This window comes from Pyxicephalus adspersus, chromosome Z, assembly GCF_032062135.1.
Source record: "Pyxicephalus adspersus chromosome Z, UCB_Pads_2.0, whole genome shotgun sequence".
Taxonomy (NCBI): Eukaryota; Metazoa; Chordata; class Amphibia; order Anura; family Pyxicephalidae; genus Pyxicephalus; species Pyxicephalus adspersus.
The window spans coordinates 49,964,086-49,980,687 of record NC_092871.1 but is presented as its reverse complement, the minus strand read 5'-3'; the positions used below and the strand labels follow the sequence as shown (position 1 = coordinate 49,980,687).

The 16,602-nt window shown below is 38.2% G+C and overlaps 1 protein-coding gene across 2 annotated transcripts in view; it reads right to left on the bottom strand.

Annotated features, from left to right (window-relative positions):
- Positions 1 to 7,854, bottom strand: part of KCNT1 (potassium sodium-activated channel subfamily T member 1) — a 187,491-nt gene extending 179,637 nt beyond the window's left edge. For both annotated transcript variants that reach the window (XM_072429352.1, XM_072429355.1), the window contains exons 1-2: positions 7,763 to 7,854; positions 7,517 to 7,660 (exon numbers count right to left, since the gene is read on the bottom strand). In XM_072429352.1, coding sequence (XP_072285453.1) covers positions 7,517 to 7,660; positions 7,763 to 7,764 — 146 coding nt within the window. In that variant the 5' untranslated portion in view covers positions 7,765 to 7,854. The remainder of the gene's footprint in view (positions 1 to 7,516; positions 7,661 to 7,762) is intronic.
- Positions 7,855 to 16,602: the final 8,748 nt, after the last annotated feature.

Below are 16,602 nucleotides of genomic sequence, written 5' to 3'. Positions count from 1 at the left end.
TATGTGAACATTTCTGAAAAAAGAACTGAATATTTAATGGGGTGTCCTAATATTTTCATGAATGTATATATATATATTGCGGCACTCCCAAGCTAATTGACCGGTCAGAAGATTGTACTGTGTATATCTATTTGCCGAGACTGGTAAGGGTTTATGTGGGTAATCTCTGGAGGCATAATCTCCAGATTATTGAAAATCAAACATTAGATCTTGTTAGTGAGAGACTCTGAGTCAATATGAATATGTTCAAAAACCATAAGCGTCCCAAATGACTTTAACCCAAAAAACATATTACATCATATATTTCAGAGGCAATTAAAAGTAGATGTGTACTTTTCAGCACAAGAGCATAATCACTGCTCTTACAGTCAACTCTCATCTTCTGTAATATACAGGGAGTGATAAGGTTTTGATTACCGCATTGCAATGGAGAAATAAGAAAAAAATTGATACCCCACTATAACCCCTCTCTATGTCACTTAACCATCTGTTACAAACTGCAGCTGAGATATATCTATTGCGTTGATAAATATTTCACTGGTGTGAATCAGCAAGATTTAAGTGCAAATATAAAGCCCTGTTTTGCAAAAAAAAAAAAAAAAACAATTTTATGTGACAAAAAGGCAAGGAATTAGATTACTGTCACTATCTCATAGCCTGCATAAATGCTGCAAATGATGATCATTGTTTAACCCCACAAAAAATGTAAAAAAAAATGGTGGTCCTTGTAATGGTCACAGATTACCGTATTTTTCGCCGTATAAGACGCACCCACTTTTCCCCCCCAGTTTTGGGGAAGAAAAAGTGCGCCTTATACGGCGAAACACAGTTTTAAAAAAATAATTAAAATAACATACTCACCCGATACCGCAATCCCGCGATCCTGCGTGCTTCTCCTCTTCTCTCCTTTCCTCCTGGCTGCAGCGCGTGTCTCCTCCTTCCTGCAGAGCCGAGGGAGGAGAAGCCGGCACACGTGCCCCCGCGATCCTGGAAGCACGCTGATCCCTGCCCTAACGGATTTCCCCCGGTGGAGAACGTACCTGTAAGCGATCAGAAGGGGATAAATTGGCACAGGGTGATCAGAAGGTGATAAATTGGCACAGAGTGATCAGAAGGGGATAAATTGGCACAGGGTGATCAGAAGGGGATGAATTGGCACAGGGTGATCAGAAGGGGATAAATTGGCACAGAGTGATCAGAAAGGGATAAATTGGCACAGTTGAATGGCACATGAGTGATCAGAAGGGGAATAATCTTTCAGAATCTTTTTTTCTAGATTTTCCTCCTTTAAAATTGGGTGCGTCTTATATGGCGAAAAATACGGTACATGCTAGATTGTAGATTACACTTAAGGCTGCTTTTGAAGTTTTCTAGGCTTGCTTTAGTTCCTGTTGTAAAATGGTTTATATAGCTCAATAGCTCACATTTACACACATCTCTTTGCACTTCCTTTCATACAGCTTCATCCCAAGAGAAAGGAGATTCTGGTGTTCTATACTTTTTGAAAACCCCTTCATGCTCGGAGAATCCTTTGTCATGCATTAGTAATATTATCTTGAACACCATCTAATTTGGTTTTGCTGGGTAGTCAACTAACCTAAAGGAAGATAACTGCAATGCCATTTTAACAGATCACATTTTCTCTCATTAAAGATGGTTGTAATAATCAAAATATTGCCCAGGAATAAGTAAAGTCTGGGAACAGATAAAAGACTGTTGTCTTTTGTGTTCAGTCTTCATATTTGGGTCCATTCCTAAATTGCAGTCAGCAATGCAGGGGAACAGAAAAAAATTGAGACCTCCTTGCCTATTTATTTATGTTTTATTAATGTTTTATAGTGTTAAGTATGTCTTTCATGCACACTGTTCCACTTTTCAAATGTGCAGCGTATATGCAATATACAATAGAAACTTAAGCGGCTGATCTCCCACCAGGTCTTGTACCCCCAATCCCCCAGCTATAGATGTCTTGTTGATCAATGCGGCTTCTAAACATCTGCATGTCAAAGTGATCTCTACAGAGGAAAGATTACCTATAAAATGAAAGATACTGCATACTAATGAATGAGCTATTGCTCATCATATGAATCTATTTTACAAGTGCCTCAATTGCAGATTAATTAAAACAGACAGCTGTATTTTTCCAATCTGAAAGCAAGGACTATGAAGCTAAGAATGGATTTTCTCAGGGTGGATGCATCAGCTTTCGATGCCGAATGGGAATTAGTTTTGTTTGTTCAATTTGTTTTTGTAATGTGCACGTTTCTCTGTGTAAATTTTTGAAGTATCCCCCGGATTAATTTTGTTTAATGGGACGTAAACATTTCTGTTATCCAAGCCAAACAAAAATGTTTCAGATAAAGCAATAAATTTGCTGTAATTATGTAATGTTACATCTTAGGGACTGCTTTATTATTTTCTTCTGTTTTATTCCCAACAGAAGAGAAGTGTCAGGCTGTCAGTTGGAGTGTAAGGCTGCATACACACATAGGATTTTCAGTCTTTCATGATTGTTTCCACTCACAGATGAACAAATGAGTGTTGTACATAGTGTTGTTCTGTTCCATAAAGAGGGGAGGAGGGAGGACGATGGAGCTGCACTCTGCTGTGCTCCCCTCCAGTGACAAGCATAGTGGTTGTCCCTGATCTGTCCAGGCTTATTTATGAACCTCTTCGCTGACATGTGTACTCAGCATTAGACACCCACGTAGGGCAGGGGTCAGCAACCTTTTCTATCAAAAGAGCCATTTTGCCTCCTCTTCCACTACAGAAAAATAGTCTGGAGCCGCAAAACATAACACAGTTTATAAACTTTTAAAAGTTTTAATATTTTTTTAATTTACCTGTTACAACAAGTGTGCATGGGTAGGCCTACTTTGAAATAAATTAAACACTGAACTATGCCCCTAGAAGCCTCCAGCTTCTAACGTATCATCCTGTTACATTAGAAGCTGGAGGCTTCTAACGTAACAGGGTAGTTTTTTTTGATGGGCAGAGTTCTTTATGTTCTGATGATAGTCTAACAATTAAATTTTAGGGGGTGTTAGTCACAGGTGTCCCCCACTTGCACCTACATTTTTGGTTTTGTACATCTCCCCATTCCAGAGGAATTGGGGTTCAAAGGAGGGGGATGTCATTGTACACACCCATTTGTACACGCCCCGTGGTAGATTTATTTCACTGGTAGATTTTTTTCATTAGAACACCGGATAGGGAATCCCCCTCCTCCGCAGTGTCTTGGGAGGAAGGGGATCCCCCATCAGAGATCTCCCCGTGGCAGCCGAAGGGAGCCACAACAAGGAGGCTGAAGAGCCGCATGCGGTTCCGGAGCCGCAGGTTGCAGACCCCTGACATAGGGTATTCTATCTCCTGTCTTAGCTTAGTGATGATAACCTACACTAAAATCAGTCATATCACAAAGGCAGAGTTCAGTTTACATTAAAGAAAACTAAAAGCTTTGTTAAATGACTGTTTAACCTTCCTCTAAAAGACTAGAGACTGTCAGCCCTGAGCTCAAGGAGGTGACAGGCCAGGCTTCATGGGAGGCTAACACTGGGCTGACATTTTAGCTCTGTGAGAGAATACAAGTGAAAAACCGCACACATACATATCTCTATGAGGTAGGGTCACAACACTGTCACAATGTAACAGTGCAACTTCGAATTCTTGAAAATGTCCTTTCCTCATTAGTTCTCTTCAAATTGCTATTATAGCTGTACATGTATCTAATTACATGGCTCAGTCAACCAGAACTAATTTTTTTATCCTAGGATTGATGTAATAAACTGTACATTATGTTTTAGACAGCCCTGATTTTACCATGGCTTGTAAAAATATACAGCTGTGCCTATTTTTACCCTGATGCAAGAAATTGCTTATCTCTTAGTTATTTGAAAACACGTGAAATGTGCAGAGTTGCTTGTGTAGTAAACCACACCAAATGTACCGCATATAAATAGTAATGCTGCTAGCACATAGCTTGTAGTATTTGCATTAGTAACCCCTCAAACCCTGCAAAACACAATAATTTGTTTTTAAAGAGGTAGTCCTTCTGAAGCCAATTTTATAATATTTTTCTGGATCGTGTCAGATTGACTACCTCACTCATTTTTCTTATAACTGAAAAGATGTCAGGTTGAATAATGGCCAATACACAGTGGTCACACTCCCACTGGCTGGTGGTTTAAAATCATTTATATTCACCTCCTGGTATGGGATCAATATCAAGATATAAAAACTTGCTGGCACGCCTAAAATCCGGATAAATAGTTTATTGGAGTCACATGAAGACAACTCACATATAACACAGAGAACAAATAAACAGGCACTTTTATAAAAATGAATTACTGTGCACATTGTTTAAAAATAAACATAGGGCCTTATTTATTAAATCAAACATGGAACAGATGTGATCTAGGATTGAAAACATTTGCTAACAAATAGCAAATTACTTTTAGGGAATCCATTTTAGGTTTGCTGGATTACCCGGGTTCACTGCTGAAAGTGTATCTTCCCCAGCCTTGGAGAGCTTTAATAAATCAGGACCATAGTGTCTAGAGATAAGTAAATGTGCTTGAGTTTGGTTTATGAAAAGTTCCATGAAGTTCACCAATCCTGATGTTTGAGTTGAAATCCAATAAAGTCAATGGAAGATGAAACCACCATTAGTTGTATCAAATGTATTTAGGTTATTTATCTCCTGGGTGAATAAAGGTTCTTAGGGCATTAAATGTGCCCTATGTTTTTGGGCAGCTTTCTTTACTGAGTTAATGTTCCTATGCTAAAAGGTGTTCTAGTGTCATAAGAAGAAAATAGCATAAACACTACTCAAAAGAGAAAAAAAAAGAAGCAACTTGAAGCAAATAGGACAGCAAATGTGAACAGGAAATACCCTAAGAACATAAGTAAAAAGTAACACACTAAGAACATTAGATTCTAAAACAAAACAGCCTAGGAGCATTCACTCTAAATGTATATAAAAATTCCCTGACAGCATTTTTCCTGAGAGATTAAAAAGGCATTTGTTCCAGAGAGAAAAACCTTTAAGTTCTTTCGTTGAATTCTGTGAACAGCTAACAAACCATCATTTGACTGAACCCAAACCATACCCTTAATATTTTCCAGGTGCCCAAATGTATCCAGTACTTGCATACAAAACAGAGGTAATTTAGCTAAATAAAAAAACTAATTCATTGATAAGTGAATTTTGCCTGCAGTTGTCATCTTTCTGACTAGCACTAAACCTGCTTAGAGCAGATTTTGCAATCCTCTAAAAACAGCCTCCTGCAACCTTTATAACATGAGGGAACCCAGGTCTAAGGCAACCCCATCAATATTTATGATATGCCCATTTCATGGTACATTAGTCCGTGGGTCAATGGAATGAATGCCTCTTACAGTTTTGGCCAGTGAGAAGAATGCCAGTAGTAACTGACCAGAGAGTCATAAATTGCCTGTTGCTCAAAGAACCCCTAGCAATCATTGAAGAAAACCTAGGGTTCTAAAGAACCTTGGCTGGGAAACACTGCTTTGATCTTATATGGGATTGCAATACCTGTTTGACCCAAACAAAAAACATTGACACACACGCTTATGGAACAGCAGCAGTTATCTCTGTGCAAAGCAATAGACCTCAGATTGGCTCAGTTTGCTGGCCCAAACTGAAAAATAATTTACAGCAAGCAAATATGAAAAATAGAATGCAAACACCTATGTTTTGCTCTTTTAAAAGGTCACAAAAATATTTTTTTTTGTAAATATCTACTTAAGTGCAGCTTTAAACATGTTTAGGAAAGTTTGAATACTTATATATAAAGGCATTTTACCCCTTTAATATTAATTAAGTAGAACACATATATACAAAAAATGTACCGTGTGCACCAATTAAGCTGTTTCTGCATCCACAAAAAATGGTGCATCTGGAAATGTAATTTCTTTAGAGTGCATCTTGTTCCAGAACTGCTACTGGTTTTGGAGCTCTGTTTTTTATAATTGAGGTAATCAAAATATTACTTACTCTCCTCAAACATATGCAGTGCTGTTAGTAAACAAGCTGCTAATTGCATACTGACTTAAAAACAGCTCATTATAAAATTATATCAATTAACCATAATAAAAAAAGATAGGAGCTCTTGGATATTTTAGACAGGAGTCAGGTTTATAAAAAGATGGCAATGCAAAGGCTCAGCAAATGTGCTTTACTCAATGTCCAGTCATAAAACATCTCAGCAGCAAAACCCTGAGCCACCATATGTATAGGGTCAGCACACAATGCTGTGAAATTTTTGCAGAGCAAAGAGCTTAATTCCAAAATCCAGACCAACCAGACTGCTAAAAAAAAATCAGGAGGAGAAATGGAGACTAAATAAATGAGAAAGATGTCTAACTAGTTCTAGAGGTGTCTGCATATCACCCTTCCATTCTGCTCCACAGGCTAAGTAAAAAAGCTCAGGCTACATATTGAGGTTTATGCCTAAAGATGGACTTCAAAACTTTTTCAGACATTTGAATTGTGTCTCCACATCCAACCAACTTGATATGTTAAGTTAAACCAAGGAAAGAGAAGTTCCAATTGGTTGCTGTGAAATACTACACATTTGGCTTTGCCCTATAAACCACTTAGGAAAAACACATGGATAATATCGTGCAGCAAACACAACACCTCTTCAATGTTCAAACACAACTATCAAAACTATACAAAGAAACAGTAAACAAAATGCAATACCTTTCCACAAACACCCATAAAAGAGTAAAAGCACTGCCATCTACAATTCCATTACAATTCTGCAGGTCACTGGGTGACAACAAAAAACACAAAAGACCAAAGTAAACTCAGTATGGTTCACAAAGAAAAGCCTTAAGCAAAATAAACGATTGCATATGTCATCTGTTACAATTATAAAAAGAAAAAAAAATCTCAAACACTTTTTTTTAACAATTTTATTATACCTACATAAATTCAGATTTAGGAAAATAATAGCAAACCATTCCATGACATTTATTAGCAAAATGACTATGTTTTCTATGAAAGGCAATAAGAAGTAGAATTTACATACTGTTTAAAGAAACACCAGTTTTATAGGCATGTGTAAGGGAATGCCAGAAAAGTGTGATGTGGAAATGTGAAAATGAAATAAAGAGACTGCAAGAGTGAAAAAATAAGTGCATGTGCAAATGCTGACCTAACAAAAGTTGACTGTGAAAGAATATTTGACACACACACACACACTACCCACCAAAAGATCATACCAGATAAATAAGGATATGATATTCTGCAATTTAAACCATCAATGCCATATATGCTATAGCGCATACACAAACACAGATGTGGCAGACTGATGGGTGAATATATGAAGGTCAATGTCAGTATTTTGTCAGGTATAGGAGCTCAGTATATCAGCAGAGGAAACACAGAAGGTAAATGCCTCCTCTGTGTGCAGAGCTTGCTGGGTTCGCATAGCAGCTTCAGCACCAAGGAGAGCTCCACACACTGACTGAACACAGCAGCATCTCTTACCTGTCATCATTCTGGAAGCTCTGGTCCCCCAAAAGCAGGTCCCTGAAGCGGTATCTGGGGGGCAGTGGGGGCACCTCAGTCTCCAGTTCGTTCATTTTCAGGGTGCTGATGTCTAGAATGACTCCAGTCTTGTCAGGTGGCAGCCTGAAAGGAGGGAGAGAGAGGAGGTAACCAACTTTGCCTGCAAACACACATACCCTCAAGCAGGAGGAGACAATTCCCACACTCCTTAATAGTTCTTCTTACATTAGGGTGACAGAATGCCGGGGCTGGGTAGCTAGGAGCCCATTTCAACAGCCCAGACCCCCTTCTTCCCTGCCAGCAGTTCTCTTGCAGTTTCATGCAGCACAGCAATGACACAATAAGACTAGAGCCAGAGACAGCCATCCAACCTCTGGAGGGGATGGGAGGGTGAGCATGAATTACACACAACACAGCCTGATTATGCCAGGAGTTAAACACCACTGGATGGATTCAAAGTATACTCCAATCTAAATACACTGACTATAAACAGCAAAGAAGTAATGCATTACTTTTTTTTACTACTTAACCAAACCAATAATAACCAAATAAATGTTTTTTTTTGTCTTCTGACCCTTTATGGCCAGGACACCATAGGCATGGTTTTATTTTATATTCTCCCTTGTTTTGCATGGGATTCCATCAACACCTCATTTCATCCAAAACATGCAGTTAGGTTAATTTGCTTCCCTCAAGACTGACCCTAGATTGTGATAATGACAGATAACTGTGATAGGGACATTAGATTGTGAGCACCTCAAGGAAAGAAGAAAAAGTTAGTGACAGGACTCTGGACAGCATAATACATCAACACAATGTAATAATACAGAACTGCATAGGAGTGCTAAAATTTCAAGAATTCATGACTGTTTTAGAGGTATGGGGTACCCATTAAATTTATATCATTATAATTATGGGGTTTACTTATACCTAATATTGCTACGTAATAATCAGATGAGTAAAGGAGAATGGCAAAATATTTAATTGAAGCTTACCATGATGCTGTATTTTCTGACTTGTTTTATTAAAGCAGAATACCAGTCTGTCATATCATACAATAAAACCGAAACTTATAGTTATCCGCATGAGTAATGTCATCTGTTTTAAATTTACAATTTCCCTATGTCACAGTTCAATAAGGCTGGGCTCAGACTAGCAGGTTTTGCGAACGGTTTTGGACCAAATGGGTCTGGTAATTTTTCTTTATTAGAGTGGAAAATGACAACAATGCTACATTGTTGCCACTTGCAAACATTTAGAAATGTTTGTGTGTTTTAAGTTTTGCAAGCTTTTCAATTTCCAAAAGGTTTTAATTCACAAAAAAAGTGAAAAAACAAAACCAAAAAGAACTGCTCTTCTATGTTTTTGCAGTCACTTGAAAAAAAACAAATAGTTACCCCTTGTTACCACTCCTAGGTGCTTAAAATTTGATAGTAGGTGCCATGGTAAATATCACTATGATTAACGTTGATAGCAGCCATTATGCATAATTAGGTCATGTCCTATTCAGAGGTAGAACTGACAAAAATATCACATTTGTTGCATGTAGAACAAAATAAGGGGTCAAAAATATAGAGGTAGAAATATAACTTTTTTTTTTTTTTTATAAGAACTGATTTTGCATTCTGTTTCATAGACTTGATCTATCAAGTGTGGTCATGACCTTCTATAGTTTTAGACATGCATAAACCAAAGCAAACAACACCAGAAGAATACTCCATAAAAGTGTTTGGACCACTTATGTGAAGACACAAAATGTGACCATAAAATGAAAGACACCAGGATAAGTCATGTAAACAATTACTCCACCAACAGACCATTCTAGACTCTGGACAATCATTTGATAAAGAAATTTTATTTCTGGGCTATGATCTGCTAACCTAGCAGACCCCCCCTCTGTTATACACTACATAAAACACCATGCCACCCTAAAAGAATCAAAATGCATTTTGTTCAGATTTATGTCTGAATTTGTATTCCCTGTGTACACATAATTTGAAACTCAGTCATATTCTATGAGTACTGATTTGGAACCCCAAATTCTAGGCGTAAATACCTACAGTCATTTGTCATTAAAAATCTCCATTTTATTTTTTTTTTTTGCTTAGCAACTACAAGTTTATCACCATTTCTCCCTACATGGTAGAAACATTTTTCACACAGCAATGATCTGATTCCACGCATCCAGCCAAGTTAGTTTAAGGATTTCAGAGACCTACAGTCATGTGAAAAAATTAAGACCCCCCCAATAAATATTCAGTTCTTTATTAAGAAATGTGCACATATTGATATCTAAGCTTGTTTTTGTTTATCTCTGGAAAAGAAGGTGATTTAATTGCACGTAAACTACAAAAAAATAACCACGATTTACTCATTAAACAAAAGATGTCAGCAAAAATGTGTATTCTGAGGAAAAAGTTAGGACACCCTACCCCCTAATAGCTAGTATTACCTCCTTTGGCTGAAATACCTGCAGTAAGACGCGTCTGTTTTAGGAGCTGTTTTGAAAGTCCTCCACTTGTAGACTTGTTTTTAGGTCAGTGTTTCAAATGATTTTGAGATCTTTTTTAAATTCATTACAAGTCTTGGAGCTGCTACAATCTTCGTTCTGAAGGCCTCAGACAGCTTTTTTTTGATCCCACCATGGTGTTCAATCTCACCTCAAATAGGAGCACACCTCAAATAACTACCCATGTTCTAATCATGTGCACCTGATATGATTCACCTGCGTATGCTTTGAGCCATTATAAGTAGGAATAAATGTGGGGGTGCCCTAATTAATTCCTCATCAAAATCTGCAACATTTGAAATACATTTTCTTCAGTTTTAATTGTTTAGTTATATCATTTGAATCTCTCATTATTGTTAAAATTGAGATTAAATATCCATATCTCCAAGAATGTTACAAAAATCCACAGGCTTTCATAGGGTATCCTAATTTGTTCACATGACTGTATTTTTTAAACAGGAGTATGTTACTTAAAGTAACAAAGATGTGGAAAATCTATAGTAGCGAAGAGGAAATTTAGTCTTAAGTTCTACTTTAAGATGTAAACTTCAGGGCAGTCATCTTCATCCAACCCTTACTAGGTTAACCCAAGTATGCAAACAAGGTATCGTGAACCATGGTTCGATATTTATTTGGGCTCAGTGACTGGTGAAGGCAAGACACTTGTACTTTTTATTTGAATAGGTTACTGTAGCTTAACATTTCAGTAAACCCAAATATTGTTTTTGGACCAAAAGGCTCCTAGTGAAGTCTGTTTCTTTTGTGTAAACGTTTTGCAGTAAAGGGAATACATTACTATAAGAAAAAACACTCACCCAAGTGCACTCCTGACACTGCATTTTCTTTCATTGGTAACTTCAGCAAAAGTCCAAATCAATTAAAATCTTGTCAGTGACTGTTTCCAATGTCATACACAAACTTTCTCAAGCCATCTAGATACACCTGATAAAAAAAGTGACGGTTTTAAGGGATAATACTAACAGGCAGTTGAGGAGGAAGTTGAGCATAGACATAAGTCCTCTGTACCCAGTTGACAGGAATTGTCGGAGCCTTTACGGTTCAGTACAGCCAGTCTTGGGAAGAGTTCAGCTCTGCTTCCGTCTCTTGGCATGATTGGTTACTGCCGCCAATGGATAGCTGATTGTTCCTACTATGACAATATTCTGAGACAAGCCACTAAGACTGATATGTCTGATTGTATTAAATGGTCTGATGAAATGTTACAAGTTTTTGGTCATTTGAAATGTGCAATGGTTTCAAGTCCTGACTTGGGCCTACCCGACTATGGCGTGATGTTTCACTTATTTGCCAGGGACAATTGTAAAACCATGGCAGGAGTCCTGGAGCAGGAACATGGAGGCAAATTTTGCCCTGTTGCTTTTTTCTCAAAAGTGGTTCCCGTACAGGTTCAGGGCATGCCTGCGTCTCTCAGGAGTTTGGCAGCCTGTGCCATGCTTGCTGAGATGGCCACGCCTATCACCCTAGGTCATCCTACCATTCTGCATACCTCACAAAATGTTTTAGCTCTATTAAAAAACATACACACACAGCATATGTCAGCACAAAGATTGAGTGGATATGAAGTTTTGCTGTTATCTAACCCATTTGAGGTCCTAATGGGAAGACCTTTCCCCACCCCTTGGGGTCCAAAGGCCCCTGTGATAGAAAAAGGTGATCTAGAAGTAGTACAGGCAGAATATGTGGGAAAACCTGTAGAAACTTTAGATCAAGTTGAGAAACATGTTGCTTGTGCCCCTCCTTTCTCTCCACAGGAACCTACGCATCCTTTCCAACCAGGAGATGTGGTGATAGTCCAGCGCCTGGCAAAAGGGCGAAAACAGACAGAGTTCCCGTTTGGACCACCCACCCGAGTGGTAGCAGTCACCAGAACAGTGATTCTCACAGAAGAGGCTACAATCTGGATTCATGCTAGCAGAGTGAAAAGGGTCCCTGAGGCTTCTTCTCCAGCATCGAACAGAGACAAAGAGGGTGAAGCAGGTGTGAAATCCCTGAAAAGTGCCTTGCCACAGGCTGAAGATGATGACCCCACAATATTCTGGGAGATTTGTTTTTCTGTTGATAATTACTAATCTTTGCATTTTCTTGCCAGTCTGGCCTATTAGTACTTGTATCTATCATCCAGAGTAGATGAGTTTCTTATGTGGTACACTGAATAATCACTCAATATCCAAAAGAGCTCAGGAGCAAGATCCCTTTGCTCCTGACCCCTTTCATTCTGAACAGTATAGTATAGTCAGGATGGCAAATGCCCTAAATGTTAGCTCATTGTGCCTTGAAGACTTACAGAGCCCACAGGACCTTATAAAAACATGTGTTGTTGCTGTACCTACACCCGATGAATCCCTTCCTTAGTCTGGTTCGATGACTAAAAATACACAATCTTTTATTCCCTTGTATGACTTCTGTGGGGAATGTCAGAAATTAGGATATAGCAGGGATAATATTAGAATAACTACTGTTAATGTGACTGCAGCAGAGACATGTTTTACCTTTTCTCAGGATATGACCTTATATTGTGATGATAGAGACAAAAAAGGGGATTACCTAAGAATAGTGTATATGTTTATATTAATGACACCTGTAAAAAGAATGGTAGGATTGTTAGCTCCCTAGATAATTCCATGAGTTGTAATAAGACCATTGTGACTCCCAGTTTTATCTATAATATAATGCTCCCTAAAGGATGGTTTTTGTCATGCGGTAACAGCACTTACAATTATATTCCTGCCAATGTTATTGGAGGTCCCTGTGCATTATCCAGGCTGACTTTGGCTCTTCCGAGACAACCCCCTATACTTTACCCCTTCTCAGCCGTGATACAAGTTTGGGGGCCTCTATATTGGGACTGCCTGGACTGGCTATATATAATACTCGTACTATAAATTCTATTGCATGTGAACTGGCTAAATCTCTGAATTATACTTCTACCGCTTTATCAAACATGCTTTTAGATCTACAAGGATTAAGAGGAGCGGTGCTAGAAACTAGATTTGCTGTAGATTATTTGTTACTTAAACATAACGTAGGGTGTCAGGATTTTAAAGGAATGTGTTGTTTTAATTTATCTGACCATTGCAGATCAATCCTGTCTCATATTCAAGCGTTACATGAAATTGTTAATAATATCAGGGAGGATGTTGGTTCATCCTCCTGGCAGGACTGGTTATTGAGCTGGCTGCCAGATTTGAGTTAGTTAAGAACATTATTTATCAGTATTGTAATTATAATTGCTTCCTTGATTATTTTATGTTGTTGTATCCAATAGTATTCCTTCCCTTATAAAAACATTCCGCGCTATGTGCCCAAAGCCCACAGATCCTGGACAAAAATATGCTATTTACCTCTCTATGTTAGAAGAGAATAAGTCATGTTCTTGATTTAAGAGGGGATTGAAGGGTTAAAATAGCTAATCTAACTTAAGCCATATATGTTCCTGTAAGGAAGTTGTATTTCTTCTCCTGTCTACTCAGTTTAATTGTAACCTGATGGTGGAAATTGTAAATTCTTTGAAATACGATGTATGCCTTGTGTACCTTAAAATGTATCAAATAACACTATATATGGCTAAAACTTAAAAAAATAGCTGTATGTAACTAAAGACATCCCCTTAAATTGTGTATAAAAGGACCACCTCGTCAAGTAAAGATTAGAGTATATTCCTAAGACCATACTGTGTGCGTGTGTGTTATTGGGATATCTCTCCAGACGTCTGTCTGGTTGAAGGAGAAGTCACGGTGCATTCGAGGAACTAGAAGTAGAAGCAGATCCTTTCAGGGTCTATCATTGAGGGTCTGCTAAAAGGGTCTGGCTTTGAGTTCTGTAAATGGAGGACTGCCACTGGAGATCTGTCTCTGGGGTATATGAGGGGTCAGTCACTAAAGATTTAAGCATGGGGGATCAGTCAAGTAAGGTCTGTCACTGAGGGCCTCAGTCATTTTGTCACTAAGGGTCAGTCATGGCATATTTCATCATTATTTAACATGCAACTTCAATGATTCTATTTTGTTTTGAAGGCACTGTAACAAAGTTATGAACACATACCTAAGGCTAGGTTCAGGTCCACAGTGGGAACAAACATTCCGCCAGGGCTCCTAGTGGCTGGCATCTTGGCAGCAATTTGGCTGCCCACACTTCTGCATTTGCACATTTAACAGCAGGTGGCAGTGAGTGGTAACGAACCCCTTTATTTCCATATTGATTTATTCTCTGCCAAGCACACTTTGCTCTTGAACATTTAGCTAGAATCAGTAAGAAGTACCAAACCATTTACTGCTATACCTTTTTATTACCTGCCATACACACTAAATTGTGTTTAGCAACATAAAAAAGTGATACCAGCACCACAATCTCACATTCTGAACATAGCCTGTTAGTTTGTTATTAATTTTGCATAAAGTTTGTGAACCATTGGTCTTGCCTTTCATTAGTGTAGACACAATTAAACAATTTTCAGCCTGGTTTACTATTAACTTTCTGGTCATATGCTTATTTCTTTACCCACTGTACACCCTTCAGCTGCTGTTCATGGGAACGTGTAGGTATATGCATGCCTGACCAAGCATAAAACTTTATGCATGCAGGTTACTGTGTGCACATGTGTATGCAAGAGTGTGCAATACACACTCCAAATGAGCACTTATATGATAGGCACAACAATAGATTAGGAATAATATTTAGATCTCCTCAGGGCTATCAGGTAATGCTGGATCTTCAGTTTGTTGACCTGATATTCTGCCTAGCATTTACTTTGTGTGACCAACTTCCTAGATTCTGACCTTGGCCTGACCCTAACTTTGCTTCTTGTTTTCTCTGCCTGACCTTGGCCTGTCTATTACTTTGCCTACACCAGTCTGCCCTGCATTCATACAGTCAGCTGTTCCAAAACCATCTGATCCTGCTTTCCCCAGGTGGGGTGAGTTCGGGGACCATGCCCTGATGACATGGTGACTTTGCAGCAAAGTACTCCAGTGGCCACGAGAGTTACCAACGCATCACCCCTTGTGAGGTGCTCTGGTGAAGACCTGTTGTTGCTTAGATTCTGTACCTCAGGTAATTACATGTCACCTGCCAAGGATCAAATTCCTAACTTTTACACCCTCAACAGAGTTTGTAATAGCAAAACCCTGATAGGAAGGCACAAAGTTCTGCTCATAGTGAAAGTTTTGAAAATTTATTCACAGGGGGAAGTTACAAAGTAAAAGGGTAGAGATAAAAAAGCAAATTCAAGTAGATTATCCCACATGGAGGCGCTCCTTGCAGTGTATAGAGAATCTAGTTTGATAGCCTTGATTAGGCCCTGTAGAAGCTCACAAACATAAACATCTGACATAATAAGTAATTAATTTAGGAAGCTGCACAAGCAGCACAATATTAATTACGCAGACATTACATGGAATCATAGGAGACACTAGTTTCAGTTATGATGGAACAATTTATAAATTGACTTCCCTCGGAGTCCCAAAATTCCTCACTGCACAACAAGACTAATGTTAAGACCTATGTTAAACAATCTGTGATCATAACATTTTCTTGTACAAATCATTCCAGCAAGAGAACCTGTGTTAGATAAAGCAACTTAATTTGGCAGACATGTAGCTAATAATGTTTATGTTTCTTTATCAACCCAAATAAATAAAAATTTTAAACTTTGAAATTTATTCTTGTTCCTAGTTTGTGTGTCACCAAGATGGATACTAAATAAAAATTCAGAATGATAGAGATTTCATGGGAGGAGGGGAGGAGAAATCCAATGCGAATGCAACAATGCAGGCAGTGTGTTTTCTAGCAGATCTCTATCAGTCACCATATCTGAGGCACACTGAGAAAATCTGTGAGAGGAACGTGTGCATCATTCAAAAGTAATAAGCATTGCAATTTTGTATTTTTCTTTTTTACTTGTATAGGTTTAATAATGTTGTCAGGTTGTTGTTGTTATCTGTGTCTCTATAAAGGATGCAGCTTTATTCAAAATTATATCACAAGTTTTGGACTTTGACTATAAAGGGATGAAAAAAACAGACAAATAATAAATACTATTTGTAAAACAATATTTTTCAATCTTGCTTTAGGCTTTAGGCATGTTTTTGGGCAAAAATCTGAAATGTGTACAGTGGTCACCCATCATTCATGAATCCATGAAGGACCAATGGAGAATGACCGTTATACAAATGAATGGAAAAGAGCACAGCAGGGTGCCGCTCGCTCTCTTCTCTCCTCTCTCTTTAGAACAGAATGGTGATGTGTGTACAGTGCTTATTTGTTCTTCTGTCACTGGAAAATATGGAATTTAGCATGGGGTACTAGTAAAAAAGACCTTGTCCCCTTTATCACCTTGCAAAGGATAATTTATTTAGCTTTATAAATGTGGTGACAGTTTTTGACTTTGCAAAGTACACCTAATCATGTTCAAGGAACTGTGAAAAAAAGCATTTTTTTTCCTTACACATTGGATTCATCTCAATTAGTTAAGGAAAATTTCATTTGCAATGGGAAAGTTCACTTTGCTATGTCTGTACTAATTAGTAAACTAACCCCA